We start from the raw sequence: 26,840 nt of genomic DNA, 5'->3' as shown, positions 1-26,840 counted from the left end.
GAAAGAAAACACAACGTTTCAGCCATGGAGCCTTCTTCAGGTATCCAGGTGTTGACACCTGAAGAAGGCTCCACAACCGAAACGTTGTGTTTTCTTTCTTCTCTTTTCAGCATGGAATAAACCTATTACTTGTTCCTTTGCAGCCTATGCATGCTGACGCAGCTCCCCACCTGAACATGTATTGAGAATTACCACTCGTGATATTGATCACATTCAGAAGATTATCATTCATGATATTGAACACATTCAGAGAGTCACCACTCGTGATCTTGATCACATTCAGAGGATTAGCATTCATCATATTGAACGCATACAGTACAGAGAATTACCACTCGTGATATTGATCACATTCAGAGGATTAGCATTCATGATATTGAACATATACAGAGAATTACCACTCGTGATATTGATCACATTCAGAGAATTACCAATAATGATATCAAAAACATACAGAGAATTATCATTCACGCTGTTGAACACATACGGAGAATTATTATTCACGATATTGCAGCGATCCTGCCTTCTTTCCCCTGGCTGTGTCAGTGAGTGAGGGAGGAGGGACAGGAGAGCAGAGCTGCAGTCACATCAGGGTCTAATAGGTGTGTGCGGTGATCAAGAGTGGGGGAAGAGGGCAAGAGAGGCAATGAAGCCGCATCTAGCAGTCCAGGAGGGAGAGAGGAGGTGTCCCCTGCTTATACAGGGAGAGAGAAAGGAAATAACTGTGAATGAAAAAAATGTTTGAAAACCCTATAAATAGAATAATTCAAATCCAAATATAGCATATAAATATAGTACAGTAAGTAAATTAGAATGACCTTTTAAATTTGATAAAAATTACTCTACACTGTATTGGTCAGTTATTCAACACAAAATAAAATACACAATAAATAACAAAAATAGTAAAAGTACTTGAGTGCTTCCCTGACATGATTGCAGTAGGAGTCTTGAGTTACCGGGGGAAAAGGTATGGAATCCCACCCCTGCTGGGTGGGGAGACACATGGATTTTTTAGAAGCAGGGAAAATGGGGACAGTTGTTCATCCATCCACTTTCTAACTGCTTCTTCCAGTTCAGGGTCATGGGGGAGCCAGAGCTTATCCTGGCAAGCGACAGGCACAAGGCAGGGTACACCCTGGATGGGACGCAGTCCATCGGAGGGTACACACAGATACAAACACACACACTTGCCAATTAACCTAACAGCGTGTCTTTGGACTGTCAGAGGAAACCTGAAGCACCTGGAGGAAACCCTAAAAAACACAGGGAGAGCATACAAACTCCACATAAATAGCACAGAATTGTACCCCTCTAGCGCTGGAACAAGAAAAGCAAGAAAAAAGAGGTTCTGTGGCATCAATATATTTTCTGTTGCCTCCCCAGATCCCAGCCTGTGATAAATGTGTCAGTGGCAATGACCTTCACCCCAAAGGCCATCACTGAGAATAACTTCCACTGCGCCAGACCGATCATGTCCTCCACCCAGCCGGCCACCATAGCAACCGTGTGCATCGCCATCACTGCAGTGCATGCTGGGAAACACGGTGAGTCTGTGAGCCTCCCTCTTGGTCCCATTCTTCTAAATAACAGCAAACTCTGCAAGGCTTTTAAAGTGCAAGTGGGCCTGGACTTGAGAACAGGGCCATTAAAATTCCATTAACAGTACACAACAGGGACTGATTTTCTTCTCTTCCTGTGTTGGCAGCTAGTGGCCTGAGTGCCAGCGTAAATGTGTCAGTACGGCTAGAGCCCCAGGCCAAGACCAGCCGACTGCTCTTCGTCCCCGGAGACCCCATCACTCACTGGACCGGCATTGTAAATGACAGCGCCTGCTACAACATCAGCATCATTGTTCCGGTGTGTCAGTCAGTCTCCGTTTCTGTCTGTCACTCTCAGAGCTCATCCTTGTCAGTCAATATCTGAGCCCGTCTCTTGCCTGTGCGTCCGTCAGTGTCACTGACATTTTGTTTAAATGCGCACACTGAATCCTTGTGTATATATATATCACCTCTCCTTGTCTTGTGTTCAGTGTCCTAGTGCTACTTAGAACACAATGGGCTGGTTTGCCTATATCACATCGTTCTGTCTTGGGTGCAGGTGTATATTATATCACTGCATACAGTGTATCAGTGTGTCTCTCCTGTTCTCAATGTTATTGTTCTGCACTGCTCACAGTTTTTATTCTGTATATCACCCCTCTCTTTTTTCTTCAGCATTATAATGCATTGCACTAGTAGATCAGCATGTTCTTCATGCCTGTCTTGTATTGCTCTGCAAATTGTTAGTGTCTATATCGCCTCTTTCCCTCTTGTGCTCACTGCTATTGTAGTGCACGGCACACTATTCGTCCGTATGTCATTATACACCAGGAACTGACTGGTTGACTACCAAGAAGAAACCATGGACAGCTCGAAAAAACTGCACCCTGGACAGTAAGGGCTGGCAGCCCAAACTCTTCTTGTTTTAAGAAAAAAATATGTAATTGAACTACAAATCGACTTCTGGAGTTCCTGAGGGGAAGGGGGAATGAGCCACCCACCGGCGCAGAGCGATCGACCCGCCGATATGAGGGTAAATTGTGTGTGTGGAAGGGGTCCGCAGGAACATGCGGGACTTGAAGATCCATCAGCACCTGGATGAGATGCTGGGAAGGAGCTGGGGCAACGCAATGCTTGGGAATTAGTCCTGGTGAGACGCAAGAGGAGCCACGCCCAGTGTCTTCCCGCAGTGCCCACAGCCTCTCGCTGCTGCAGATGTCTAGTACAAGAGGAGCCCCAGAGGACTGATGAGAAAAGGCCCAGGCCTCCAGCAGGGCCGGATTTTGATGTTCTTAGGCCGTAGGCACTTACACTCTGAAATGTGCAAAAAGAGGGGTAAACGCCAATTGAATGACGTCGATTGACATGATGCACTTTCAGCTATTCTCATGCTGAACCACGTGATTGATGGAGCGAGTTGAGCAACCATCACTTCCATACTTCTAGTTTCTAGAACAGCCATTGGAGAGCGTATGATTACTGATTTGGAGCACCTAGAGTCGATCACAAGCATGTTGTTTCAGCTTATTCCCCTAATGGGGAATCCGGCACTGGCCTCCAGGAGCTGGGAGTGGCATCAGTTTGATGTCCTGCAAGCTACAGCGATGCAGACAAACAGCTGGGGACTACAATGCCAATCGCAATCCTCTCAGCTGGAGAAAGATTTGGTACATTAGAGGAAAAACCTGCTAGGAGACTACATAATGAAGTGAGGATTCTGCGGACAAGGCAGGAGTTGCAGCCTTTAAACTGGCACATGAAGGAGGCGGGGCAAGGAACGGAGGGCAGCTCGGGCAGAGTTACAGGGTATCCTCAGAACGCAGTTCATGGCAGGACCAGCAACAGAGTGGCACACAGAGCAGCCGAAAGAGGACAGCAACCTATTGGACACCTCACGTGCTTTAGGCTGGAGACTGATGACCATACCTGAAGATTGCACTGCAACAAAAGACAGGCAATCGCTTTAGGGGAAAGTCACATGGGTGGTGATACATACGTACAAGAGCTTTGAGAGATGCATGTTGCGCCACACCCAGAAAGTCAGGGCGTCTTTATTACCCCCCAGTCCTGTTTTTATTTGCAGGCCTGCATATCGGACTACAGCCCAGTTCCCTTGTCGGGCAATTTCACCGTGGAGGGAGAGAGGATGAAGGTGACAGATGGACTGAGACCCATATTAACACCACGGTGCCTCACCACGTTTGCTGACCAGGCAAGTCCAGGGCTAGTCAGTTTGAGACCCTTCACTCAGCGCTGCGATTTGTTTCGGGTTTTACTGCCTTGCCGGATCTTTGATGTCTTATTTGGTTAGTGTGTGTTTGAGTGCATTTTTCTGTGTTTTGTGCATGCGTGTGCTGGTATACCGAGTGTGCAGACTCACGAAGGTGTCTACATAAAGACACTAACCCTTGAGAAACATGCTGTGAGGACAGATGAGAAGGTCCTCCCAAGGCCCATTGCATTTGTTTGGAAAACCAGATCTTGGAAAAACTCTTTTCAACAGAGCTCATGTTTAAGGTTTATTTTACCCCCATGCTGAAGTTTCATTTTTGCCACAGATGAAGAGCATGAGTGCCAATCCAAAGTCCTCCCTAGTCTAGTGCACAACACGCCAACAAGTCTTTGTGTGCAGTTTGGTACAGTAGTTGTGTGTGTTGCAGGTCCTCCTGGAACAGGTATGTGGAGAGGACCAGGTGTGTGTCTCCGATTTGGGAGTAACCATCAACTTCACCAGGTGAGCTGTTGCTTTTCCCACACAGAGTCTATACCTGAAAAGTCAAATTTGCATTGATGTGTGTATACAGTAGTAAGGTGCCTGAATATGTTCTTATTGTAAAGAAAGGTAATGGCTTTTACCTCTGTTCCTTGCTCTCTCAGTCCTATGGTCATAGCAAGTCCAAGATATACTGTGATTGTGCAAGTAGCAATCACTAACCTTGGAGAGGATGCCTATGGCACTGAAATGGCTCTGATTTACCACTCCACCCTGTCCTTCACCAAGGCCTCCGTCACGCAGGTGAGCATTAGTGTCCCATCCTGTTTCCAATAAAAGGAAGAAACTACTCGAATTGGTCTATGATTGACAGAGTGATTTTTCTGTTGTCTAGATCAAAGACTCACTTACATGTACAAGTGTTGAAAGTAATATATTGCACATTTAAGGTCACAGCACAGAACCGAGAAAAGCTGCTTTTATATAAGTTTTTACTTTTGGTATTATTAGTAAGTGCACTTAAATGAACATGGTGCAAAACAGTTTTACATTAATGTTGGAATAAACTGGTAAATTACAATGCATGGGGTTTATACAGTACATAATGGCATAGTATGTTGACTAAGACAACAGTAATTGCAGATTCCTACATGGCTAGGGGGGATAGATGTCCACATGCAGACAAACCCATAATTACAGAATCTGGGGTGGTATTGCACAATCACAGGCAAGAGGATCTGAATTTGAAAACAGAGTGTATAAGATACAGTAAGTTGTCCTGGTTGCGCAGAGGTGCAGCAATCAATGATCTTAGTGCAATGTCGGTCAATAAGCAGGAGAGAATGCAGGAGACTATCCACTTGTCTCATTGTCCTCAAGCCTGGGCTGCCCGGATCTCCATAGCCTGTCAAGTCTGGGTTTTGCTCAGGAAAAAAAAAATTGGCTACATGAGTAGTAGCATCAGTAGACTGGTATTTGGGGCTCTCAGCCTCCTCCCTCTGCATGAGGAATGTCCAATCTAGCACTCTGGTGTGGCAACAAATGGGGAAAAAAACCTAACCGCATGTTTCCTGAAAGAACAAAAGAAAATCTGCTGGTGTATGGGACCAATCATCGAGATCAGTGATCCTCTCTCCTGGTTCTCAAAATTCCCAGGTCTGCATTTATTAACAAGCAACTCCATCTCTTCCATGGTCATGCACTGGAAAACTGTAGTAATTCTGGTCAAATCTGTCACCAATTCATTAAGAGGTTGGTTACAGAAAGATCAGAAGACCTTGGCCTCCAGGACCAAGAGTGAGGATCAGTGATCAAGTTGTAGTGTGGACACTGACAATGTGTAATTAAATCCTGAATGATCCCAGTCTGAGATTCCTGATCTCTCTTCTCCAGTCAACCTGGAGGTCCAGTCTGTCCTGCTCCGGGGACGACAGGCAGGTGAACAGCACTGCGGTGAGAAGGGCCAGCTGCCAGGTTAGCGCTTCTGTCCTCAAGGAGAGAGCCAAGGTGAGGACCTCAGTGCCTCGCATGCACAAGCTCACTGGCAAGGGCTATGGCGAGTGCACACAATCGTTTTCCAAATGGGCAATGCAGTCCTGAAAGAGCCGTCCAACGTAAACGGTCTTCGAAACAGAATAATCTTAAAGGGCTTTTAAATAGGCATTGTTTGTGTGGTATTTTATTCTGCGTGCACCACGGTGATGCGTCTTGGATGGTGAGGAGATGCTTTCCTTCTCGCTCGAGAACTGCTCTAAAACATTTCGTCAAGTAACGCTGATTGCAGTTCTAGGGAAAATGTAACATTGCGGGGAATCTAGCCTTGGGCTTCAGCCTTGTTCTGAACTGATCGAGCACATTGTATAAAGGGTTAAAACAAGCTAGGTGACAGAGCAAGTTACTTCCCTGCAAGTGTAGTGGAGCTAGTTTGGACACGGTGACGTCATCGCCCTCCCTGCGCTTAGCAGGAACCTCAGCCGCCTGGGCTGAGGGAGGTCCCCTTTAGCTCACTCGGCTGGTTCCCTGTTGCGTTACGCCGGAGACCCGGGTTCACGCCCCACGTATTGCGGGTCGAACTGGCGGGGTGGAGTGGCGCAACCGTAACAGTCACACAAGACAGGTCTCATTTCTCCATTGCACATCCTTTGCTCTCTGCCTTAGGTAACTCTGCAGGCCTTCTTCACGGTATCCCATCCAGAGCTCCTGGGAGACCACCTCCAGCTGAATGTATCGGTCCGGAGGTGAGTATTAAGAACATCAGATACAGTAAGGTACATACCGATAAGAGGGGCCCAATCTGTTCCTTTGTCTGATTGCAATCCAGGGTTCTTATCCAGCCATTCCTCACAGGATTCCAGCGAATCTGGTTCCTCAGTGGGGATGCGTTTTGTTCCAGGCCCCTCACTATTATGGGGATCAAGAGGTCTTCGGAGGCACCGGGGTGACTAACAACTGCATTCCAATAAAGTGTTGCATTTAATACAATTAGTTTTCATTTTTTCTTTGCAGTAAAAATGAAAATTTGACCTTAGAAGACAATTTTGACAGCTCTACAGTCCCTGTCTTGCTACCAGTCGACATCGTAGTAGAAGAGTAAGTGCTCTAATAGGGAGGGGTCAGAGCTGTAATATTCTGCTTTTGGCAATTGAAAACTAATAATAGCCACAGGGTGAACCTGTTTAATAATGTTGTTCCAAATAGACATGCTTTAAAATGAACAATGGGGTTTGCTATATTGGTCTTTCTTCATACCTTGAACTGCCTGAATATTTCATCATGTCTTTGCATGTCTTGTGTTTCAAGTGCTGACTCAACTTACAACATCATCTTTCTCGAGACGTCCCAGACCAGCAGTTACATGGAGCATTCATACAAGGTACCTTCACCGTGTTCTCATCTCAGCCCTATTCATCACTGTGCATCAACGTAAGAACTGTTACATACTGTTACAGTCCCAGCATCCCGCCACCAGGGGGCACCTTAACCTCTGGTGTCTACTGCATCCATTCAGAAGAGGCGTAGATCAAGCAGACGGCATTAGCCAATCCCTGTTTGCCTAGTGTCTTTACATCACTACGCCTCCCCTCCTCAGGCCTACTTAAACCCTGGTCTTTGCTCAGTATTGTTTTCAACATCTTGAGCTCTCCTTCTCGGCTTCTGGCCTGTTTTCTGGATTTTGACCCGGCTCTTGATCTTGATTTTTGGATCGTGTCTTTGGCGCTTTATACTGAATCTATCTCCTGCTTTTTGGACTTTCACTTGCCTTTAGACTCTGGTTCTGGACTTCCCTATTTGACTGGTTTTTGATTTTTTGCAACCTTGTCACCCGTATAGGGTTCATCTCTTGCCTTCTGAGCTGTGATCAGCCCAATGCATATGCAAGGAGGCTATTTGGCCCCACTAAACTGTTTGATAATAGTTAACTGTGTAAAGAGCCTCCTGTCCTGATTGGAAGACCTTGTCCAGATGGTTCGTAAAAGAAGCCAGAGTATCATCCTTAACAAGGCAGGGTAGCTTGCTGGGGAACTGGGAGAGTGAGAGGAATGGTGTGGGCTGGTGGTTAGAGCAACAGTAGATGCTGACACTTTTAAAAAGTTGCCAATGTTCTGATCTCTCTTGATTATCAGGTGAAGAATGTGGGTGACGTTGACCTGCCTGTAGATATGACCTTCGTAGTTCCAGTGGAGCTGAGATTGGGGTTCATGTGGAATGTGTCAGCTCCTGCTGTAAGTACCCCAGGATCTACGTGGCTCATTAACAGGCATTTAAACTTCAAAGTCTCAGATGTACCGCAGAAACTCTCCAAAGATGTTTGTCCCCGCAGGACAAGGATTGCATCAGACTAGGAGACCTTCATCCAACCCCCGAACAGTACTTGAATGACAATAGAACCACTTCATTAGAGAAGGTAAGAGTTGACAGTCCATGAATGGATGAGTACTGTAGTTGTGTGGACATAGATATACAGTATATTTCTGTTTGCCTAGTAAAAGTCAATTATGTCACTCTTCATAGACCTAATAACGTCTAAAGACCTCACAGTGTCCTGAAGATTGAGAACCAGAATTAAGTAGACAATGTTTCTGTGAACTTCAGAATTCCTGTTGCCATCATTAATTATGTCAAGAAGAAACATGAGTGAGACAGTTCCTTTGACAGCCATGCATGCTGTCACTCTTTACAGATTGGGTGGTGTTCTTCACAACATCTGTAATTATTTTTTATCCTTCCCAACACTTTGGTAAAATTTATTTTGATCTCATCTCTCCGTAAAACTTTTGCTCATGTTTCAGAATTGCCCTTATTCATCTTTGTGCTTCAAGCTCTGAAGCATGGTGGAGGTTGTGTCAAGTCCTGGGCATGTTTGGGTACCTCTGGAAGTGGCTCACTCCTCTTTACTGATGATCTAATACCCACGAACCTATAAGGCAGTCCATGCCGTGTTCTCTCAAACAGCCATACTCTTGGTCTCCTCTTACTGCTTGTTCTCTTCCTCAGTTCTGCAACGGAACCCTCTGCCTCCACTTTGGCTGCAAAATTGACCTGCTAACCAGGAATCAAGAAGTAACCTTCACGTTTTTAGGGAATATCATCCGAAACCCTGAGGTAGGGCCAAAATCCTGCTACCAGGCCAGAACCCTGACAGTGCCTGAAATCGGGCATGAGGAGATGAGGCCTCACTTACTGTATCACAAGGCGTGGGCTCTTTTCCATTTTGATTTGCGTTGGCAGAAATTGAATCACAGACCCATTTTGGACAATTTGAGTACAAAATTGTTGTCCTTTTGGGAACACTCATTTGTCCCCCCCCCCTCACATAGACTGTCCCATCCAGGGTGTAACCTGCCTTGCACTTAATTAGGCTGATTTGGCTCCAGGAAACCTTGATGCTCTACTGGAATACATGGGAATGAAAATCAGATGGATTGATGACACTGGTGACTACAGCTGACAATGACCATGGGGAGACTGCATTTCAATGTGAAAATCAGTCATAAGGAGTTTCTTGTAAAACTTCCCGATAGCTGTCTGTTGCATTAATTACACACGTCACTGTATTAGTCATGTTTTTATTGCTAAGCATACACAAGATGTAAAACATTTAGAATCTGCAGATTTTTCAACATTTATTGAGTTTGAAGGGGAAAGAAAATGATCCTGGGAATTATAATGGAACTGGCTAAAATCATTAGCCAAATACTAAGACCTGGAAAATGGTTGCTACATATGCTGGCTGGTTGCCTGAATCTCTTTTGCCTTTTGTCCAGTCACAGAAGAATGGTGTGCAGGTTACAACTGAAAGCTGGAGCTTCCTATCCTTTGATGAGCACAAATACATCCAGTTCCCATCAAGTAGTGTTAATCGATTTTCCGTAAGTGTGCTGCCTTTTCCAAATTCCAACACGCACTCATCCCTGCAACACAATGAGGTGTCAGTTCTGTGGAAATCTGTGGCTTGACTAGGTCAAGCAGTCTTGTTTTCATATGGTCAGCTATGGGTACCATTTTTAAAGAAAACTTGGCAGTTTAAAAGCCAATCAGACCCTTTTCCTGAAGTTAGTTACCCTTCTATTCTGTGGGACAAAATAGTGAAGTTGTGGTAAAGGCACAGGAAGTTGTAATAAAGCACAGTGCAATCATGGTAAATCCACAGTGATATGCAGGAAAGCAAAGGCATTGTAAAACCACAGTGAAGCGATAGCAATTATTGATGCCAGTGACTAAACCATTGAATGCTCAAGATTACAATGGAATGACCTGCCACAATGTGGTGCCAATTTACTAATGGTGTTTTACAGCAAATTGTGTATTGTACTAATTTCTTTCACAATGCAAGATGTGCACATGGGATATTTGCAGTATTCAACAGTGGTATTTCTGTAATAAAACTTTGAGTACCAAGTTGATGAAATACCAGAACCTATTTGTGGGGGTGAATTTTCAAGATGTTTGAGAGTACTTTCCAGTCATATCATAGCAGCCAGGGGTTCTGTGATGAGGATTTTAGAAGTCTGTGCACAACTACATAATCCAATGTTTCTTTCCCAACCTGTGCAGGTTAACACTGTTCTGGAGGTGCCAAGGCAAGACAGTCTGGTGGGCATTATTGTGGGCAGTATTATAGGTGGCCTGGTCATCCTCATCATCATCTCATTGGCAATGGCCAAGGTAAATAGCGAGTATGAACATTTTAAAAAGAGAGGTCGCAAACGAGATGAGGCCATTCTTCTCTAGCTTGTTTTGGCACACTTTGCAAAGATACTTTATAGGTTACATATAACCTATAGGTTTCTATGGAGACTTTATGGACATTTTGGTAGGAACCTTCCCATCTCCTCAGCACATCTAGGTGCAGCGTAATTGGCTACTGTGAATTGTACCTTTCATGTTGGATTGTCACCAGTACAACTGTCATAGCTATGGCACTGTGTGCTCCTCTCACTTCTCATTTCTAACTTTTCAAATGTTCTCAACCATGATTGTCTTTCCTGTAACCACTAAACCGAGTCATGGCCTTGTGCTACCTTTTCTCTGTGCAGATGGGCTTCTTCAAGAAGCCAGAGACAGAACAGAATGACGACAAGACAGAAACGATAAATCCCGAGATGGAGAAGGAGACCGAACTCTAGCGAAGCCTGGACTGCCTTAGGATAGGCCAAAACCTGTCCCATCCCTTTGGGGGCCCAGGAGGACACGGTTGTAGATCCAACTTGTCATTTTGAATTTGAGCTCAGTGAGCAGCACACAGGGGCACAACTGAAAACATCTTCAAAACCAATTTTGTTCCAGTAATAGAAAACGCTGTTCATTTTACAGGGTGTGTTAGCAGTGCATGAAATTAATTTCCAGGAAATGATGTGGAGGCAGAGACACTTCAAGTCCAGGCTTGATACTTTGATAGATTCTTGCAATTTGTGGAAAAAATGAAGGCAGGGAATGGCCTATTAGTGCCAAATGGGAAATTTTGCACTTGGCACACTAAGCATAATGCCTAGGACCTATTAAATTTTTAGGGCCTACGAAGAAGGGAAACACTAGTGACTAACGAAAAGCTGAACGAGCTGAAACAACACGCTTGCGATCGACTCTAGGTGCTCCAAATCAGTAATCATACGCTTTCTAGTAGCTGTTCTAGAAACTAGAAGTATGGAAGGGATGGTCGCTCGACTTGGTCCATCAATCACGTGGTTCAGCATGAGAATAGTTAAAAAGTGCATCATGTCAATCAATGTCATTCAATTGGGGTTTACCCCTCATTTGCACATTTCGCAGTGAAAGTGGCTCGGGCCTACGGACACCAAAATCCAGCCCTGTTTGTGCCATGTGTTTTTCTTAAATTCGGACCATATTGATTACTCCCTTCTGGCCACTGGAAGTAGTGCAGGGCTGAAGTGATCCCTGTTGACCCTGGCTGTGAACAACTGGGCTTAACTTGAATGTGACACAGGACACCACATCTGGCTCTCTCAACTTCCAGGGAAAATCACATGGATGTTTTAGCTACCACAGTTAACCATTTGAAAACATACACATCCTGAATGTTTCAACTACCTAAATTTGCAATAATAAAATAGATACATTTGAAGTATGACTGGAGGAGAGACCCAGCTCTCACTGACAGCACTGGGAGCACAGCACAGTGAGCATTGAGTGGAGGAGAGACGCAGCTCTCACTGACAGCACTGAGAGATCACAGCAGAGTGAGCACTGACTGGAGGAGAGACACAGCTCTCACTGACAGCACTGAGAGATCACAGCAGAGTGAGCACTGACTGGAGGAGAGACGCAGCTCTCACTGACAGCACTGAGAGATCACAGCACAGTGAGCACTGAGTGGAGGAGAGACGCAGCTCTCACTGACAGCACTGAGAGATCACAGCAGAGTGAGCACTGACTGGAGGAGAGACGCAGCTCTCACTGACAGCACTGAGAGACCACAGCAGAGTGAGCACTGACTGGAGGAGAGACGCAGCTCTCACTGACAGCACTGAGAGACCACAGCAGAGTGAGCACTGACTGGAGGAGAGACGCAGCTCTCACTGACAGCACTGAGAGACCACAGCAGAGTGAGCACTGACTGGAGGAGAGACGCAGCTCTCACTGACAGCACTGAGAGACCACAGCAGAGTGAGGAGAGAGGAGCGCAGGGGTTAGGGGTTAGGGTTGCTGCCCATGAAGATATGGGACCACACAAGCAAATGCATTGGATGTAGTCCTGCAAGAGACTTGGACAGGATAGGTCATGCAGCCATGAAACCATTCTGTTCTCTAATCTTTCAGGAAGTCAGTGTACAAGCAGTACAATTTCATTTTAAGATAATGTCACAATTTCCAAGCAGTCTGTGAAACCATGAATTCCTCTATGGGAATACAGTGAAATGCTTTGGGATCCTTTGGGATGAAACTCTATAAATTCATTTTATTATTGTTGTTGAGATCTGTTGTGATTTATCAGACAGCGAGCATGTAATTATCTTCTAAGATCATTTAGACCAACTAAATGATTTTAAATGATTACAGACACTGTAAGTTACTGATAAACTCAAACAATTTGTAACAATGGGTCCCTACGCTTTTAATGTCATGTTAACCCTTTCTGTGTCTCATGTTTTCTGTCAAGGCTGTCAAGCACTCTGAGTTGTAAACCAAAGTTGATTGAGTCTGTAGTGGTTTTTCCATGTCAATTTGCATTCTTATCCCTTGTACTTCAAGGGTCCATGCATCTGAGCTCACAAACAGTTAAAAAGAAGATTCCTTTCTTCCACTCTTCCCCTTCCCCTGTTGAAGAAAGAGATTAGATGTGAAAAAAGGGTGAGCGGATTTCTTTCTGCACAGAGACTTCCTTGGTACAAGACATTCCATGCTTAAGCACTTTTGAGTCATGGCAGGGATGGGGGTTAACTGATAAAGAGATTCCAAGTGCAAGATAGAGACTCCCTAACTAAGGAAAGATGAGACCCGGCCATTGAAAGTGCTCAGGGTCTTGGGAATGTCCAAACACAGGTGATCTCCCCCCATTACCATGGTAACAATTTGCATCAGAAATGGCTGAAATTTGCTATATAAACTGGAGTTTTGTGCCTATATTTCCGAACAATTCTTTGATCTTATTGTTCCTTGCATGCAATAAACTCAGTTGTTTAAACTTCATCCTGGGATCCAGAACTTCTTTGTCAACTTACCATCCCAGCGGATGGTGCCCTGATTTAATGCTACTGGCTCACGGAATGAGGGATGGGCTTGCACCCCAACCCCCATGGCCCTGTCCTCACACCCCTCGCTGGCCCAGGCTGAACAGGGTCCAGGACCATGGTGAAGGTGGGCTTGTGTTGTCTACACGCACGACGGGCCTCGGTCACAGAGGTATTTCGATTGTCTCAAAAACTCATCACCTCCTGTAGGTAACTCATCAGGGCCTGTGATGGAAGAGGAAGCCCGTCAGCGTCAGCAAAGATGGCAGGAGACAGGATTGAGGTACCATGCAGGGTGTCAGGACTTCCAGTGCTGCGCTGAAGCCCTAGACACAGTCAGGAATCCGTGTTGCAAACATCAACACTTTCCTCAAGACCTCCAGTAGTCTTTTCTTTTATTAGAGCAACTGTTCTAATGCAGCTTACGTAGGGTGAGGGTTCATCGACTTTGTCTTTGAGTGATACTGTAATTCACATTCTCAGAATCTTCAACACCATAATGAAGCGCCGTTCAAAGTCTACTCTGCCTCTGCAGCCAGTAACAACATTTTACAGTAGGAAACGCAGCACGTTCACCAGTCCAGTCTGATGAATTTATTGCAATTCTACACATCTATGCAGGCAAAAAAATAAATTTGCTGCTGAAAACGAGCTGCCTCAGTACTAAGCCACTTGGGTTAATACACTGTTTGAAACCTCTGTAGAGGTTATCTCTAGAATTGTTTCTGCATGAAGATGAATCTTTGTAAAAAGAAGAACAATCCCATTTTTCTCATTTTACTAATTACTAAAATACTTTAATGTAACTTTAACGGTGCAAGTCTATAGATACAGTATGTAGGTGTATTTATTTGCATTTATGCCATGTATGCATTCAGATGTCCTGTGCAGAAGTATTGCTCAGTTTTATGTTTTTTGATGCCAGTGGTCTAAACCATACACCACAAAGCCTCTGAAAAACACTTATTTTTAAAGTGAAAGCTTGTCAAGCTTGTTACGGGCTAACAGCAAGTTTCGACACCGATAGTTGCATTCTTGTGGAGGGATATCAAAGGATTTGGGCGAGAAAATTTCAAGGAACTATACAGGGCACGAAGCATTCACAAATCAGACCGCCTTGTCGGGTCTACAGAAAAAAACAAGAAGAAAAAATCGGATGTCTTTGATTGCGTTGGTGTTTTCGGCTTATTACCTTTTGAATTCGTGTGGGGGGGTTAATCTTTGGAAAACAAGCCCGTTGCTAAGCCGTAACTAATATTCTTATGTGACGCGGGCGGGAAGACCAGCCCTGACGTCACCCCTCCCCCTTTGTGAACGGGCGACTTCAGCTGTGATGTCACTGACCGCGAAGGGTTTGGTCGCCGGGGTCCGAGGAGCTGAAGAGCTGGTAGCTGAGCCAGCGCGGCGAGAAGACAGAAAACGCGGAAACCTGGAAGCAGACAAACCTGGAAGCTTACAGCGACAGACGGAGAATTCCTCTCCCTCCACCTCTCACTCTTAACCCAGTCTGAGAGCGCCGAGCGAGGCCGGACATGTCCGACAGCACCTTGTTCACCACTATCTGGCAGTCCCGGGAGCTGCGCCAGGCCAGCGAGAGCGCCCTGGTTCATGTCAGGTTTCCAGATTTCCACAGCGGACACAGGAAGGCCGCCTCCTTCCACAGGTGGGTTGTTCTTAGTGAGCGAGTCCCTTAATTGAAGAAAATACTAATTCAGCAAACGATTAAATCGGTTTGGGGTTCTAATATGTTGTTAATATCTCTTCACATTACTACGGGTTTTAATGTTTTTATTTTGTTGTTGTTGTTTTCCAAAGTGAACATTACCACTGTCCTTTTTAAGTCTTTCACAATTTTAATAGTTCTGCGGTTTCGTTTGAAACAAGTGCCCCAGCAGCTGGAACAGTCAGTGATTTGGAATCAGTGAAATTTAACTAATGGAGTCCTTAGAAAAAAGTCACAGGGGTCACGTTTTAGTAAATTATTTGCGTAATTAAAACTAATTGTCAGATGATCATGTTATGCTTTCATCTGTTGATTGTACCCATGTTCATCTGTTTAAAAACCTCAGTTACTGAGGTATTTCCTAAAGACCAGGGGGAAATTTGGCCAGGACGCCAGGGTTACAACCCTACTCTATTCGAGAAACGCCCTGGGATTTTTAATGATCACAGAGAGTCAGGACCTCGGTTTTACATCTCATCTGAAGGATGGGGCCTGTTTACAGTATAGTGTCCCCGTCACTATACTGGGGCATTAGGACCCACACAGACCACAGGGTGAGCGCCCCCTGCTGGTCCCACTAACACCTCTTCCAGCAGCAACCTCAGCTTTCCCAGGAGTCTCCCATCCAGGTACTGGCCAGGCTCACACCTACTGAGCTTCAGTGGGGCTGCCAGCTGGGAGTTACAGGGTGATACAGCTACTGTCTTGGAAGCAGCACTGTGCTTGCTCAGAGCCTGCAAGCAGCCAGGTTCTGTGTATTTATCTAATGTGATTTATTGATTCAGTTGGACGTGTAGTGCCCTAAACGCCTGAGATCAGTTCGCTGCCAGCCTTCAGATGATCTAGATGGGCCAGTCTCCCTCTCCTTTCTAATTGTTTTAGTTCTCCAGTCTCCTTGGTGCAGGAGGTTTGATTGAAGATTAAATGTCTCAGCAGGTCCAGTGTTCCCAGTCTAAGAATGTGCCTGGCTGAGCGTGGGTGGGTCTCTCCATGTGTTTCTGTGTGTTTCTAGGGTGCCCCTCCCTGCCCACCCCCACCCCTACCACTGCAGTCTTGGGGTGCGCCGCTCCACTGCCTCCACCAACCTGCTGCACCACGAGCTGTGCCACCGCGCCACCGACAGCCTGATGTCCCTGGACAGCCTGGAGGGCAGCGCCCACCCCACGCCCACGCACTCTGGTAAGAGAGGGGCAAAGACGCGGCCCACTGCCCGTGCCGGTCGCAGGAGCGACGTCACCCTCTTCACCCGCTCCGCAGGCTGCGGCAGAGGCCTGGCCTTTCAGCATGGGGGAGTGATCCGCTGTCTCTGGAGAGGCACTGTGCATGGATCCGAGCCCACAAACAACCGAGTTTGATTCCACTTAGGGAAGGAACTGTGCGGTTCTGAGTGAATGCGTTCGAACCCGCTGTCTAGGGAGCAAAGCTGTGCGTTCTCTGAGCCCATGAGCAACCGAGTTCGAATCCGCTTAGGGAATGGGCTGTGCAATCCTAAGGTCCTGAGTGATTGCGTTCAAATCTGCTGTCTTGGGAGCAGCACTCTGCGTGCTCCGAGCACACGAGCAACCGAGTACGAATCTGCACAGGGAAGGGACCTGTGTGGGCTCAGAGCTCCTGAAGAGATCCTGAGTGACCGTGTTCGAATCCACTATCTCGAGAGCGGAGCTGTGCTCAGAGCCAACGAGCAAATGGGTTCAAATCTGCTGTCTCAGAGCCTGCAAGCAATTGGGTCCGAACAAGAAGTATCAGTCTTGAAAGCTGAGAGCTTGCCATTATTATTAATGACAAATTATTACTAATTTTTAATAACTTCTTATCTGATCGATTACCCAAGGGCTGTTCCTCAAGCATTAGAAATAGGTGGTTTAGGGTGGCTGTAGGACTTGCTTGCCTGGGGCAATCCTGGGCGATCTCTGCTGTAATGGAAGGCCTGAATGCACGTTTTCTCTGATACTTGTACCATTGTCGATATTTAATACTGGTATCAAGTCGCTTCTTAAATCTGCGTGTACCAGCATGATATGCTCGTGGTCTTGCATGTTTTTCTGATCATCTTCCTCTCACTCGCCCCACCAAGATTCCAGTGCCGAGCGGCGAACAGAAACTCTGTGGACAGAGCCCCCCAGTGCCTCGGAGGAGACCAGCAAGGCCCAGGGTGTCTTCAAGACTCCCCCCCTACTGGCCGAGGAGGCGCAGGAAGCGAAGAGCCCTGACACGCTGCCCCCAGGTGGAGGGGAAGGGAAGCACAATGGGGAGGAGGAGGAGGAGGAGAAATCCCAAGAGGAGAAGGAGACTTGGGAGACGGCATCCATTCTAGAAGGAGAGGCGGAGGAAAGTGGGAAGGAGACCGCAGATGGAGTGGAAGAGGAGGATGGAGGGGAGGAGATCTTGGAGAAGCTGGAGGAGTCGTTGCTGTGTATCGAGGAGGAAGAGGAAGAAGAGGAGGTGGAAAAGGAAGAGAAGACCGTGACCCCCATACCCGAGGAGACGAAGGCAATACCCTCCATTGGAGAAGACAACAGTGGAACCCAGGTACATACGTCTGCTTGCGAGCAGTGTTGGGGAAAGGTACAGCTGGGCGGTATTTTTGTAACAATGGTTTACGTGTTTGGTGTTCATAAATGAAAACATGGTTATTGTTCGTTTGTTAGTAATAGTCAACACATGCACAGTGCTCCCGCAAGCTCAGACACAGACACACACCCGCCCCAACGCCTTCTGAATCACCAGTGCTCTCTTTATGAGGATGGGCCTTGCACCTCCTTTTCTGCTGGCTAAATCATGTAAAATCCCACAACACTTCTTGAGAACCATTTCCTCTAGCTCGTTCATTTTGACAAGTAACCGTTCGCAGGTGTAACCCGATAACCTTTTTAAAAGCCATTGGTCTTAAAGGGGCTTACTTTTAAATTCACCTTGTATACCTCTACAGCACTGGTTCCCAGTCTTGGTGACCCACACACACCTGCTGGTTTTCATTCCCTCCCACCTTCATGAGATAACTCATGAAGCCTTGAAATCGGTTTTCTTCAGCGGGCTCTCATGTTGCTCAGAGCTCCTCCAGTGTCACGAGTCCACAGGCAAGATCTGGGCCAGAGGGGCCCGTGTCTTCGGGACACACTGGGTATAAGCATTCTTAGCCATGTGTGCCACCGTCGTGACCCCAGCAGGGCCTCAGGTGAAGGAGGGCTGGGCTGCTGGGAGGAGAGTTGGATGCCGTGCCCATCAGTTCAGCTGGTGCGTGATTTTTCCTTTTTTCCATGCTCCTTATCTGCAGGGGTTTCAAGTCCTTCCCAAGTGCCAGGTGCCGGCTGAGATCACGCACTGCCTGTTTGAACTCGAGGTCCGTCCGTCCGTCCGTCTGTCACGTGGTTTAGATTTTGAATAGTTTAAAGTGCATCATGTCAATCGACGTCATTCAATTGGTGTTTACCCCTCTTTTTGCACATTTAGAGAGTGAAAGTGCCTAGGCCCTAGGTATAGAGGGTTTTTAACTGTCTGTCTGTCCATCAGGAGGAGTGGTGGGAGGGTGCAGAAGGTTTGTAACTGTCCATCTGTCCATCAGGAGGAGTGTATGGGGGTGCAGAGGGAGAGTGAGGATGTGAAGTGGAAGATGCATCTCATTCACCGCAGCTCTGTGGCCATACAGGTAAGTAGCAGCCTCCACCCACACTCAGACACAGACAAAGCCTCCGGCACGCACTGACTAGTCAACACATGCACAGTGCTCCCGCAAGCTCAGACACAGACACACACCCGCCCCAACGCCTTCTGAATCACCAGTGCTCTCTTTATGAGGATGGGCCTTGCACCTCCTTTTCTGCTGGCTAAATCATCACACACATTTCATCAGAATAAGGACAAGCCCCGTGGGCCTCATGAACAGCTCCACCAACAAAAGCACAGGTTCGAGCCTGGGTCATGTCCAGAGCCGGCTGGGACAGACCCAGGGTGGGATGGAGAGGGATTATTCAGTTATGGTCCTGGGTGTTCCTGGGTTCCCTGTGGCCTCCCGGGCTCCCGCAGGCATGCGGAGCTCCTCTAGATGGCGCTGGACCTCCAGGAGGGGGCAGTGGTGCCAGTGATGCGCTGAAAGCCAAGCGAGTCCAAGGTGGGCGTATTGGAGGAGGCTGCCTGCGCTTCCTCTTTCCTCCCTGAGTGCCGTCGTGAAGAGCATGGCGCTGACTGGGTGTTATTAGCTCATGATTGGTGATTCTAAATTTAGAGCCCAACCAGCGTTACCTATTCAATCGGCAGCCTAGTTGCCTGCCCCTCATATCTCCTCGCTGTTTGTCCCACCAGGAGACCCTCCGGACCTTGCAGCGGAGGCTGGCAGAGATACAGAATGGGGAGCATCAGCGTCCCAGATGTGCCCACCACTGGGTGCCAGTCTCCCACCATGCCTGGCACCACCCACAGCACCCCCACGCTCCCCCTCATGCCCCTCACCCCCTGCCTCAGTCGCACCTGGCCCGCCGTCCCTCCGCCACCTGCCTGCCCTTCTACTCAGCCCATGCCAGCCACCCCGCCCACCTCCAGACGGAGCCCGATTCCTCCCACTCCCACCCAAGTCCCATCCCTCCTTCCCCACACCACTCCCATCCCCCGCCCCCAGCTCACCTGTCTCGGAGCCCCTCTGCCACCTGTCTGCCCTGCTACGCCACTCAACCCACCTACCCCCATCACAGCGCCCACCCCGGACCCACCTGTGCCCAGCAGCAGAGGGTAAGAGAGGTCAGCTTCCAGGCCATTTCTGATCTCAGGTAAGGGGTTACTTCTGCATGCTAATAGTTAGGGCCTATAGCTGTATGCACAAGCCCTTGGCCTACATTGCCCTGATTGTTGGCCCCCTTTTCTGCTCCACCTCCCTCTCCCACAGGGAAGGCTTGGCCCGGCTGGGGGAGGAGTGTGCAGAGGACCGGAAGGAGAGGAGGGAGGCCATCTTAGCCCTGAAGGCTTTCCAAGACAAGCTCCACAGTTTCATCAGCCAGTGGGAGAGTGGACAGAGGGAGCAGAGTGACATTCTGCACAGCCTGCAGTGCTTGAAAGAGCAGACGTTGAACATCACCGAGCTGTGAGTCAGAGAAAGGGGGAGGGCGACGGGGGTGCGGCAGGAAACTGGGAGAGGGAAAGAGGAACCAAGAAGGGGAAGGGAAAGAGTTGGGATGAGATGGAGAGAGTGTGACAGAAACTAGGAGTAAAACTGGGAAGGAGGTAAATCCTTGTTTCACAACACAAATAACCGACAGCCTTGTCTGGATTCATGTCAAAGGCAGTGCAAATATTGGAACTCTCAAAGAGGTACCTGGACGATGAGTAGCATAGAATCAGTACCGACGGGGTGAAGCATAGAGGACTCCTTCAGATCCGGAACTGCTTTGTTTTACTCAGAAGACTGGATTCCTGCAGGCATGGCCCTGACAACCAAGTCTTCAAGGGCAGAAGAATGTGTTCTACCTGGAATATCCCGGTGGCAGTTCTGGCAGATGAGACCTGCAGCAGAATGAGATCTCCAAGCATCTTGGTCTCCGGTCCAGTCCCTTCTGTGTGTCCGCTGGTGTGTGTGCGGCATTTGTTCCACGATAATCCTCTACACCTACACCTGCACACTCTTGTCGTGCTGATAAGGAACGAAGAAGTAAACCTTGCAGGTTTCAAGGACAAAGCCAAGGTTGTGACCATCTTCAAGAGGGGGCCGAAGCCCTTCTGTACAAGTTACAGAGCAATCTCTTTGCCACCCATCGAGAGCAAGATCATTAGAAGAACTCTCCTCATCTGCCTTATTTCTCCGGTAGAAAACCCTCTCCCGGAAACTTGACATGGGTTTGGAAAAATGCTGGTGTTGCCCTCTACCTTTCTGCTTAGCATACTCTGATTTGAGCAAGAAGTTGGACTCTGAATAGTAAGGCACTGTGGAAGATGTTTCTGTATCCTGGATATCCTTCAAAATCCAAGCATTCCATGTCTGCTTCATCATACTGTAGGTGAGCAGAAAGTCGCACTGGTGGATCCATCACCGAGACCTCTGAATTCTGGACAGGAGTCAAGCAAGAAGAACGTGTCACCACCCCAACTCTGTTTTTAATATTTCGGAACAGAAGAGCTCTCTGCTGGAGCACAACGACATACCAGATGGATGGTAAATGTTCCCATTTCCAGCAACTCCCAAAAGAAGGCTCTCTTCTCCCGAAGCGTCTTGAAGATGAGAGGTGGGAAAGGGCAAACGGAAGGAATTGTAGCAGCAGGTCCTGGGGGAGTATGGTCCACGACTGAGCCGGAGGCAGGAAGAGTACCTGGGAAGGAGCTCAGCACTGGGATGTCCTGGCGGGATTTGGGAAGTGCTGAACATGCCTGTGCAGCAGATAACCCCTGCTCCTCCTGCCGGCAGGTGCAGGTGCTATAGAAGACAGTCCTCCACTGGCAAATACAGACTGAGACTGAATGTCTTACTTGGTTTGCACTTACCTGTCTGGAACCTCCTATCCTTCAGTGCCCGTTGCCCATCTCCTTCTGCGTATACTGGTCAATCACCCCTCCCTTGTCCTGTAATTGCAGATCTGGGGTGGAGGGGGGGGAGGGGGATTAGCCTTTCTTGTACGGTCCTGCTACTCTTTCCGGCTGTCTAGCAGCTCACACATTGGGATTTCTGGGGAGATCGCAGATCCTCGATGCCTTTACATGCCATTACATCTTCACTCTGTCTGCTGGGCCTGAGTTGTTACTATGAAATTTTAAACCCATAATCATTTGACCTTATATTGTTGTAGTGACTCCTCCCAGTAAAACAAAAACAGTGTTTGTAACTTTCAGGATTCCCTAAGTCTCTGTTTCTTTTCTGATTCTGTCTGGTGCACTTTGGTTATTATAATCTGCTACTATTTAAAAATAAAAAACTTACCACCCTCTGGCTGCAAACCAAAAGCCCTGACCTCTGTCTGGGTACCTGGGTGTTTCCATTTGACCTGGTAGCCTATTGGTCTCAGATCTAAGCTCTGACAAGGGCTGGTTCTGTTTAAATTCCAGGATGTTGTAAGAATGTACTTCTATACTACTTCTGCTGGGCCGAAGGTCCAAGGATTAGTAATTAGCCAGTGTGTATGGTATTGCGACAAATGCTTGTACCCCTAGCCACAATGCGGCAAACCAAGAACTCTTCACCACTCCTTCAACCTGCTTATGTGGGTTCAGCCCTGTGGTCATATCTCCATTTCCAGCTTTCAGCTATGACTAAGAGATGTGGCGCTGGTGATAGAGGCTCCTCCTATCTGGCGCCTCCTCCAGTTCCTCCCTCTCACGGTATTTACTGGACGTGCTGCTCAATTAACGGTCTTTGTGTTCACTTCCTATTCCTTGACCTCCCAGCCTTTCAATAGTGAACTGACTGTCCCCGGCTGCTCCCAGCTTCCTCACACACTTTCGTCTGCAGATGCATGGCTCTCAAAGTGCTGTGAGCCTTACAAAGTCTTTTTAGTGGTTTTATTTGTAGGCTAGATCACAGAGCCCTTAACCCCCTCATTACCAGGAAACAGCCCTTTCTCTTACTCTAGAGGGTCCACCTGTGAATCTTGTCTTATATTCTTCTGTTATAATGTACAGTATATAATATACATTATAATAAGGTTGCTGAGTATACTCCAGGTAGTGTGGAGTATGTTTGAGTATGTTTGTTTGAAGATGAAAGGTTGTGGGTTCAGATGTCTTCAAAGGGGTGGGAATGTACTAATGTATTAATTTCTTTACAAATATTGTACAATTGCACATTATAGTACCTTGAGCAGAAAAGCTTAACTAGGAAGATCTAATTCTACCTGAAAGCTGAAGCTTCTCTGGGAGAAGAAAAGAGCACAAAGTCTAGAGGAGACACCCACCAACCAGCATGACTTAGTGGTAAGAGGTCCGTGCTTAAAACCCATGGACAACAGGTTCAAATCCAGCATAGGCCAGGCCCTATTTTCTTTTTTTTTAATAATTCTTATTATTGGAATAACATGATTAGTATGAATCTATATTCCACCTTTGGCCCAGAGTGAACAATGGGACAGGAGAGTTACAGGAACCCAGCGCAAACCAGCTCTGGTGAGGATGGTGATGGGTAGCTAACAGGCTGCAAAGACAAAAGGTTAAACCCCCCCTCCCCCAGGCAGGTATGACAAATAGAGGAGTGGAGAAGACTCAGCCTCAAAGGTTGCAGGTGCCGATCCATTTAGGGTCACAGGCGAGTCTTTATTTCATTGTATTTGTAGTAGTGGGATGTGTTTAATATTCTTAGCCTGTTAGTACTCTATTCTGATTGAACACATCCCCCTATTACGAATAACCTTTTGTCCTTGCAGCTTGTTAGCCTCTACTACTCTGGAAACTCTGGCCCAGAAGAATATAAAACAGACAGGCAGGATTCCTGGCATCTACACAAAGCCAGCACTCCTCTTACCTCATTTCTGTGGCATTGGGGTTCACTGGTTGTGTCCTTTTAAAGTGACAACTTCTGCTTGAAAGAGGCCTTTCATGAGTCATGGTGCTCTCACGCCGTCCCATCTCTAAGCCTCTTCCGTTCACACTGGTGTTCTCTAATCGCTGTACAATATCAGTGGGCTACTGGCCAATATTTTCTTAATTCTTAAGAAGGGGAAGTGCACAGAAAGAGCGTGCCTCTTGCAGGCCTGTGGCACTATTAAATGTGGACCTCAAAATACTGTCAAAAATAGTTGCAACACATCTAAGGGGGCTGTTGCCTTTGATAATCTGAATGTGGGACACAGGAGGTCTTCCTGACAGCCAGTAGATCACTGTTCCAGAGAATCAGTGAAGAGCCCCCGTTGATCAGAAAAGCAAACCCCCCATGCAGCACCACTGATCCTGCTGCTAAGATGTGTATTTAAATGAGCACGGTGGAGTTCAAGGGGCTTGTACTTGACTCAAGCCTTTCAGAGCACACACAGACCAGGCTCCTCATACCCCTTCTCAGGTGTTGAAAAGCATGTGCACTGTTGTAAATTGTCCTGTCTAACAAGCGGATATAAGATCCTGATTAATGAAAGCAATATAGCTTGATTGAAGCCCAGCGCTATCGATGTGGCTCTTTAAAACAGTGGGAGGGGTTTTAAAGACCCCCCCCCATTTCTCCTGCTGACTGGAGGCAGCAGGAACGATTCAAACCCCAACCACTATACTTCCTGCAGCTTGAGAAACACAAACTTGACCAAGCAGCAAAAGAAGCTTCTGACTGCCTGGAGGTGTGGCTGTAGACGATCTAGATCTGGGTTACTGCTGAATCTTGTGCTCACATGTAGCACAGGAACAGGGTGGGGTACAGGTGGCAAGGGTGCTGAACCTGGTGAAGGCCAAGCCAGGTGAAGATGATGAAGGACGAACACAGGAAGGACACCCCTACACCCCCTCTTTGCAGGGTCACAATATCTTTAAGCCCTTGGTACGATGGTGGTTGGACAAAGTGGTCTTAGCCTGGTCTAGACCCGGGCTAAAATGCTCCACTGTTATTTTCTTTTTGATACCTGGGCCCTCGGCTGAAACAGTTGGAGGAAAACTAGGGTGGGAAGGAGCTCAGATATCCAGAGGAGGAAGCTTGGGAACTGCTAGGTCCGGTAGATGGTATCGCCCGAGACCCAGAGCCCATGCAGCTCTCGCATGGGCCTGCTCAGCCACCTTCGCTGCGTGAGGAAGGCCATCATGCTCGCCTGCAAGACGGACAGCCCCTGCCTGAACGCCCAGCTGAACTCCCCGGAAACATAAAATATCTGAGACAAAGAACCCAGTCATGCAGACCACAAAGTAACCAAGTGAAACCCAAAACCATCTGTCAGAAGGCTGAAGAGGTGCTTGATCTCCTACACAATCCTAGGCCATATTATTTCATTCAGATATTAATGCCAGAGTGTCTTCTTGTTCCACAGTCTTTTGTATTATTCGTGTACAGGATTGTGGTTATCTATCCATACAGGGTATCAGAAGTCTGGGCTCCTAAAACATTAAACAATATCAATGCAAAATTAGTGTAGTATTCAAATTGATCACCTTTAACATCCATGCAAATAGACATTGTTGTTGGGATGTTTTTTTCTAGGAAAGAAACTGATCTGAGAGCAGCTGTTCCTTCCTTTAGTGCTGCTTTGGTTTGAGGCCCGAAACCCCAGGTATCAGGTGGCCCTACAGGGGAAGGTCTAGAGGGGTGAGATCTGGACTTCAGGCCGGACAGTCCTCTAGAATCCACCTCGGGAACGATCTCAGCCGGCCCGTTTCTCCTGCGGCTCCAAACTCCTGCTAGATCCTATATATCCTACAGGCAGCTTGGCTGTCAGGTTCTGCTGTGCTGTGCGTGCAGGCGGGGGGGGGGGGGGCAGAAGGAGGGGTTGTGCACACAGGGAGAGAAAGAAGGCATGAGAGGAGAGGGAGGGAGAAGCTCGCCGAATGGGGCAGGTCTCAGCCTGACGGAACGTCTCACCCTCCAGTGAGAGCTTCTGTCCGGCATCTGTATGCGAGAGCCTCTCTCCCTCTGTCCTCCTCTCCCAGGACCGAGCGCACACTCTCTCTGTTCTGCCAGCTGGGTCTGGAGCTGGAGAGTCTCAGTGCCGTAGGCTCGCTGGTGCGGTCGGTGTCCAGACACCTGTCTGCCTCAGGACTGAGCGACGGGGGAGCCATCAGAGACAGGTACACTGAAAGTCAGGTGGGTGTACGCACAGAGAGAAACAGGCCACCTCGTTTCCACACCCAGTACAGAGGCACAGCTCAGTTCCCAGCACTGGGACTGGGCTGCACTATACTGGAGAAGATTGTGGAGTTTAACAACAATGGTTTTGTGTCTCTTTGTGTGTGCTTATGTGCATGTGGTCTTGTCTGTTTGTGTGTGCTTTGTGTGTGATCATGTGTGCTCACTGGATATCTGTGTGGCGTTTTGCGTGTGCATGGGTGTCTGTGGGTGTGCTTGTGTGTGTGGTATTGTGTCTGTGATCATGTGTTGGACTGGATGTTTGTGCGGCATTGTGTGTGTGCATGTTTGCTTGCATGGTCTTGGATGTGCTGCTGTGCGCGCGAGTGTGTGTGTGTGTTTGTGTGCGTGTGGTCTTGTGTCTCTTTGCGTGTGCTTTGTGGTGTTGTGTGTGAAATCATGTGTGTTGGACTGGATGCATGTCTTGTTGTGTCTATGCATGGATGTGTGTGGGTGCGCTTGTGTGTGGGGTGTTGTGTATGGAATCATGTGTGTTGGACTGGATGATTGTGCGGTGTTGTGTGTGTGTGCATGGGTGTTTGTGGGCATACCTGTGTGTGCACTTGGCTGTGCAACTGTGGTTGTTGGAATGGCGTTCATGTGTGGTCTTGTGTGCATCCGTGCGCTCATGCGTGTGGGGTGGCGTGGGTGTGCTCTGTGCAGCTCTCACAGGTGCCAGGACTGCAGAGGAGTGAGACAGGAAGGCCGTTGCTCGCCTGTGCACGGCACAGACACACACAGGGAGGACCACTGAGGGGGAGGCATGGAGGAACAGCAAGATCAGGACAGGACTGACATGAGAACTGGCCCCCTGAATAAACATCTGTTAAAATCAACAGCAGTTGGACACCCATGTCTGTTAGGAAGAAGACAGTGTAGTGGGAATAGCTGGTTTTAGCTAAGATTTCTTAAAATAAGAGTAAAATAAAAGCCTTTCAAAAACGTTAATCCACTCCTCTTA

General features: G+C 47.6%; 2 protein-coding genes across 2 annotated transcripts in view; both read left to right on the top strand.

Annotated features, from left to right (window-relative positions):
- LOC148838457 (integrin alpha-X-like) overlaps positions 1 to 13,392 on the top strand; it is a 32,773-nt gene extending 19,381 nt beyond the window's left edge. The window contains exons 16-30 of the mRNA XM_088910384.1: positions 1,381 to 1,541; positions 1,703 to 1,854; positions 3,619 to 3,747; positions 4,196 to 4,269; positions 4,413 to 4,551; positions 5,641 to 5,754; positions 6,406 to 6,485; positions 6,754 to 6,837; positions 7,048 to 7,120; positions 7,872 to 7,970; positions 8,069 to 8,152; positions 8,743 to 8,850; positions 9,513 to 9,617; positions 10,303 to 10,413; positions 10,785 to 13,392. Of these exons, the coding sequence (XP_088766510.1) occupies positions 1,381 to 1,541; positions 1,703 to 1,854; positions 3,619 to 3,747; positions 4,196 to 4,269; positions 4,413 to 4,551; positions 5,641 to 5,754; positions 6,406 to 6,485; positions 6,754 to 6,837; positions 7,048 to 7,120; positions 7,872 to 7,970; positions 8,069 to 8,152; positions 8,743 to 8,850; positions 9,513 to 9,617; positions 10,303 to 10,413; positions 10,785 to 10,874 (1,603 nt within the window). The 3' untranslated portion in view covers positions 10,875 to 13,392. The remainder of the gene's footprint in view (positions 1 to 1,380; positions 1,542 to 1,702; positions 1,855 to 3,618; positions 3,748 to 4,195; positions 4,270 to 4,412; positions 4,552 to 5,640; positions 5,755 to 6,405; positions 6,486 to 6,753; positions 6,838 to 7,047; positions 7,121 to 7,871; positions 7,971 to 8,068; positions 8,153 to 8,742; positions 8,851 to 9,512; positions 9,618 to 10,302; positions 10,414 to 10,784) is intronic.
- A 1,576-nt stretch (positions 13,393 to 14,968) lies between these two features.
- Positions 14,969 to 26,633, top strand: LOC148838456 (uncharacterized). The gene is made up of 10 exons (XM_088909924.1): positions 14,969 to 15,099; positions 16,172 to 16,338; positions 17,234 to 17,688; positions 18,434 to 18,499; positions 18,722 to 18,805; positions 19,459 to 19,919; positions 20,036 to 20,230; positions 23,490 to 23,570; positions 25,684 to 25,821; positions 26,543 to 26,633. The coding sequence occupies exons 1-10, from the start codon at positions 14,969 to 14,971 to the stop codon at positions 26,631 to 26,633; spliced, it is 1,869 nt and encodes a 622-aa protein (XP_088766050.1).
- Positions 26,634 to 26,840: the final 207 nt, after the last annotated feature.

This window comes from Atractosteus spatula, chromosome 3, assembly GCF_055471065.1.
Source record: "Atractosteus spatula isolate fAtrSpa1 chromosome 3, fAtrSpa1.hap1, whole genome shotgun sequence".
Classification (NCBI taxonomy): domain Eukaryota; kingdom Metazoa; phylum Chordata; class Actinopteri; order Semionotiformes; family Lepisosteidae; genus Atractosteus; species Atractosteus spatula.
Note: the sequence above shows the minus strand (reverse complement) of the source record. Positions and strands in the feature narration are given on the sequence as shown.

What these genes read in the sequence shown, in the direction of transcription:
- LOC148838456 (XM_088909924.1), top strand. Translation starts at nt 14,969, where the DNA reads ATGTCCGACAGCACCTTGTTCACCACTATCTGGCAGTCCCGGGAGCTG. An exon ending in ACTGCCTGTTTGAACTCGAG is followed by an intron (nt 18,500 to 18,721) that starts GTCCGTCCGTCC and finishes TCTGTCCATCAG; the next exon opens with GAGGAGTGTATGGGGGTGCA. An exon ending in ACGTTGAACATCACCGAGCT is followed by an intron (nt 20,231 to 23,489) that starts GTGAGTCAGAGA and finishes TTGTCCTTGCAG; the next exon opens with CTTGTTAGCCTCTACTACTC.